Here is a 5,000-nt window from a genome sequence, read left to right as displayed (position 1 = left end):
TGGTGTGGGTCTGGTGAGGATCTGGTGTGGATCTGGTGAGGGTCTGGTGTGGATCTGGTGTGGGTCTGGTGTGGGTCTGGTGAGGGTCTGGTGTGGGGTCTGGTGTGGGTCTGGTGAGGATCTGGTGTGGATCTGGTGAGGGTCTGGTGTGGATCTGGTGTGGGTCTGGTGTGGGTCTGGTGAGGGTCTGGTGTGGGGTCTGGTGTGGGTCTGGTGTGGGTCTGGTGTGGATCTGGTGTGGGGTCTGGGGTCTGGTGTGGGTCTGGTCTGGGGTCTGGTGTGGGTCTGGTGTGGGGTCTGGGGTGGATTTGGTGTGGGGTCTGGTGTGGGTCTGGTCCTGGAATACTCCTACAGAGATAAGCCAAGAGGAGAAGAAGCACGGCTAATCTATGGACCACTGAGAGAGAGAGAGAGAGAGAGAGAGATAGAGAGAGAGAGAGAGATAAAGAGAGAGAGATAGAGAGAGAGAGAGATAAAGAGAGAGAGATAGAGAGAGAGAGAGAGAGAGAGAGAGAGAGAGAGAGAGAGAGAAAGAGAGATAGGGAGAGAGAGAGGGAGGGAGAGAGATAGGGAGATAGGGAGAAAGGGATAGAGGGAGAGAGAGATAGAGAGAGACAGAGAGATAGGGAGAGATAGGGAGATATATATATATATATATATAGAGAGAGAGAGAGAGATAGAGAGAGAGAGAGAGAGAGAGAGAGAGATAGAGAGAGAGAGAGAGAGAGAGAGAGATAGGGGGAGAGAGAGAGAGGGAGAGAGGGGGTGAGAGGGAGGGAGAGAGATAGAGAGAGAGAGGGAGGGAGAGAGAGAGAAATAGAGAGAGAGAGGTAGAGATAGAAATAGAGAGAGAGGTGCGGGTGGTTGAGGTAAAGTCAGTCAGGCTCTATGCTGCTGGAGGGGATCAGTGACCTGGTGACCTGGTGACCTGGGTTCAGGGACGGGTTCAGCACAGAGGACATTAATCTGCGACACTAAATGCATCTGTGTGTGTGTGTGTGTGTGTGTGTGTGTGTGTGTGTGTGTGTGTGTGTGTGTGTGTGCGTGTGTGCGTGTGTGTATGTGTGTTATCCCTGCGTCGCCCCTTGCACACGTGTTGTGCAGCGTGCTGTTTGACGAATAAAGCTTTCTTCTTCTTCTTCTTCTTCTGAGCCACGCCCCTCCGGACACGTTCGTCCTCCGACGTCTCTCCCACCTCACTGACCAGCTCACTGACCAGCTCACTGACCAGCTCACTGACCACCTCACAGACCACCTCACTGACCACCTCACAGACCACCTCACTGACCACCTCACTGACCAGCTCACAGACCACCTCACTGACCACCTCACTGACCAGCTCACTGACCAGCTCACTGACCACCTCACTGACCACCTCACAGACCACCTCCTCACTGACCACCTCACTGACCACCTCACTGACCAGCTCACAGACCACTTCACTGACCAGCTCACTGACCAGCTCACTGACCAGCTCACAGACCACCTCACTGACCAGCTCACAGACCACCTCACTGACCACCTCACTGACCACCTCACAGACCACCTCACAGACCACCTCACAGACCAGCTCACAGACCACCTCACTGACCACCTCACTGACCACCTCACTGACCACCTCACTGACCAGCTCACAGACCAGCTCACTGACCACCTCACTGACCACCTCACTGACCAGCTCACAGACCAGCTCACTGACCACCTCACTGACCAGCTCACTGACCAGCTCACAGACCACCTCACTGACCAGCTCACAGACCACCTCACTGACCACCTCACTGACCACCTCACTGACCACCTCACAGACCACCTCACAGACCACCTCACAGACCAGCTCACAGACCACCTCACTGACCACCTCACTGACCACCTCACTGACCACCTCACTGACCAGCTCACAGACCAGCTCACTGACCACCTCACTGACCAGCTCACAGACCACCTCACAGACCACCTCACTGACCACCTCATTGACCACCTCACTGACCAGCTCACTGACCACCTCACTGACCACCTCACAGACCACCTCACTGACCGGCTCACAGACCAGCTCACTGACCACCTCACTGACCACCTCACTGACCACCTCACTGACCACCTCACTGACCAGCTCACAGACCAGCTCACTGACCACCTCACTGACCAGCTCACAGACCACCTCACAGACCACCTCACTGACCACCTCATTGACCACCTCACTGACCAGCTCACTGACCACCTCACTGACCACCTCACAGACCACCTCACTGACCGGCTCACAGACCAGCTCACTGACCACCTCACTGACCACCTCACTGACCACCTCACTGACCGGCTCACAGACCAGCTCACTGACCACCTCACTGACCAGCTCACTGACCAGCTCACTGACCAGCTCACAGACCACCTCACTGACCAGCTCACTGACCACCTCACTGACCAGCTCACAGACCACCTCACTGACCACCTCACTGACCGGCTCACAGACCAGCTCACTGACCACCTCACTGACCAGCTCACTGACCACCTCACTGACCACCTCACTGACCAGCTCACTGACCACCTCACTGACCAGCTCACAGACCACCTCACTGACCAGCTCACTGACCACCTCACTGACCAGCTCACAGACCACCTCACTGACCAGCTCACAGACCACCTCACTGACCACCTCACTGACCAGCTCACTGACCACCTCACAGACCAGCTCACTGACCAGCTCACAGACCAGCTCACAGACCACCTCACTGACCGGCTCACTGACCAGCTCACAGACCACCTCACTGACCGGCTCACTGACCAGCTCACTGACCAGCTCACAGACCACCTCACTGACCACCTCACTGACCAGCTCACTGACCACCTCACAGACCAGCTCACTGACCACCTCACTGACCAGCTCACTGACCACCTCATAGACCACCTCACTGACCAGCTCACAGACCAGCTCACTGACCAGCTCACTGACCAGCTCACTGACCACCTCACTGACCAGCTCACAGACCAGCTCACAGACCACCTCACTGACCAGCTCACTGACCACCTCAGAGACCAGCTCACTGACCAGCTCACAGACCAGCTCACTGACCACCTCACAGACCAGCTCACTGACCAGCTCACTGACCGGCTCACAGACCACCTCACTGACCAGCTCACTGACCACCTCACAGACCACCTCACTGACCAGCTCACAGACCACCTCACTGACCACCTCACTGACCAGCTCACTGACCACCTCACTGACCAGCTCACTGACCACCTCACTGACCACCTCACTGACCACCTCACTGACCACCTCACTGACCACCTCACTGACCAGCTCACAGATCACCTCACTGACCGGCTCACAGACCAGCTCACTGACCACCTCACAGACCACCTCACTGACCACCTCACTGACCACCTCACTGACCCGTGCTCCTCTTGCAGGTCTCGGCCACGGATGAAAGCGTAGGACCCATGAGGCTGGCCAAGGAGCCCATCCAGGTAAGACACACCCCCGCCGCCACCACGCCATGGGGCCTGGCTCCTCCCCTCTCCCGCGGTATTCTCTTCCTCTGTGGTACAGTACGTTGACACCGCGGTGGGTCGTGGGTAGCGTGGCGTGCCGTCGTAGACGTCAGACTGGACACACCTCTGGCTTGGGAAGCCTGACCGTAGCCACCTCCCAGATAGCAAGCGGATGTGTAATGATTCTGGGCCATATATGGGCCGGAACTAAGCCACAAGGGCCAGATCTGGCCTGTATATGGCCCAGATCCGCTTGCTATCTGGGCTCTGATGACGGCTGGTTTGATTCTGTCATTTAAGATGAATAGAAAAATAGAACAGAACGTTTATTGTCCATGTGTAATAAGTACGGGTTCAGGTACATTGGGATTCTTGTAATCGCTTGTCGTTACAGTATCTTATCAGCGCTAATCACTTCCTCATTCCAGTGCTACTTCCTCAGTCCAGGTTCACAAACTGGCAATTTGCTTTACTGTCCGTCGTCAGTATCATCCTCATCTACTCATCCCGTCCGATGATGGATGAGTACTGTATGTCTGTGTCTGTGATGTAGGCAGCGCAATTAAATAACGTTCAAGTATCCTGATGCTTATACTGATGCAAAGTACTGATGCTTTTGTCCAGAACAGTTTTTAAACAGGATCGAGGCTTATATTAACATAAACAATCTCTCTCTAAGTACAGTAGGGGTTGGTGTACAGTGTTCTGCAGTGTGTGTGTGTCTGTGTGTGTGTGTGTGTCAGTGGCAGGTGTAGCATGTTTTGGTCATTGTTGGAACACAGTAACCTGTATTGTGATTGGAGAAGGGATTGATTGTGGGATTAGGCTGGTGTGAGCCATCTGGAGGCAGGATAAGACCCAGGCCTTATGCTGTTATGCAAAGGAAAAAAGGAGAGTTACACTAGGTGTGTGTGTGTGTGTGTGTGTGTGTGTGTGTGTGTGTGTGTGTGTGTGTGTGTGTGTGTGTGTGTACGTGTGTGTGTGTGTGTGTGTGTGTGTGTGTGTGAGTGTGCCTCTGTGCGTGTTTGTTTGTGTGAGTGTGTGTGTGTGTGTGTGTGTGTGTGTGTGTGTGTGTGTGTGTAGCTGGTCTGTGTGTGTGTGGGTGTAGCTGGTCTGTGTGTGTGTAGCTTGTCTCTGTGTGTGTAGCTGGTCTGTGTGTGTGTGTGTGTGTAGCTTTTCTGTATGTGAGTAGCTGGTCTGTGTGTGTAGCTGATATGTGTGTGTGTAGCTGGTCTGGGTGTGTAGCTGGTCTGTGTGTGAGTGTGTGTGTGTGTGTGTGTGTGTGTGTGTGTGTGTGCGTGCGTGTAGCTTGTGTGTGTGGGTGTGTGGCTGGTTTGTGTGTAAGTGTAGCTGGTCTGTATGTGTGTGTGCGTGGGTTGCTGGTCTGTGTGTGTGTGTCTGTGTGTGTGGTTGGTGTGTGTGTGTTTGGAGCTGGTCTGTATGTGTGTGTGTGTGTGTGTGTGTGTGTGTTGCTGGCCTGTGTGTGTGTGTGTGTGTGTGTGTCTGTGTGT

General features: G+C 54.4%; 1 protein-coding gene across 3 annotated transcripts in view; it reads left to right on the top strand.

Annotated features, from left to right (window-relative positions):
- Positions 1 to 5,000, top strand: part of pde8b (phosphodiesterase 8B) — a gene marked incomplete at both ends in the record, with an annotated part of 45,178 nt that overhangs the window by 10,619 nt on the left and 29,559 nt on the right. For all 3 annotated transcript variants that reach the window (XM_084451546.1, XM_084451544.1, XM_084451545.1), the window contains one exon: positions 3,409 to 3,465. In XM_084451546.1, coding sequence (XP_084307672.1) covers positions 3,409 to 3,465 — 57 coding nt within the window. The remainder of the gene's footprint in view (positions 1 to 3,408; positions 3,466 to 5,000) is intronic.

Source organism: Borostomias antarcticus (assembly GCF_949987555.1).
Source record: "Borostomias antarcticus genome assembly, chromosome: 2".
Taxonomy (NCBI): Eukaryota; Metazoa; Chordata; class Actinopteri; order Stomiiformes; family Stomiidae; genus Borostomias; species Borostomias antarcticus.
The sequence above is the reverse complement of the archived record's forward strand: the minus strand, read 5'-3'. Positions and strand labels throughout refer to the sequence as shown.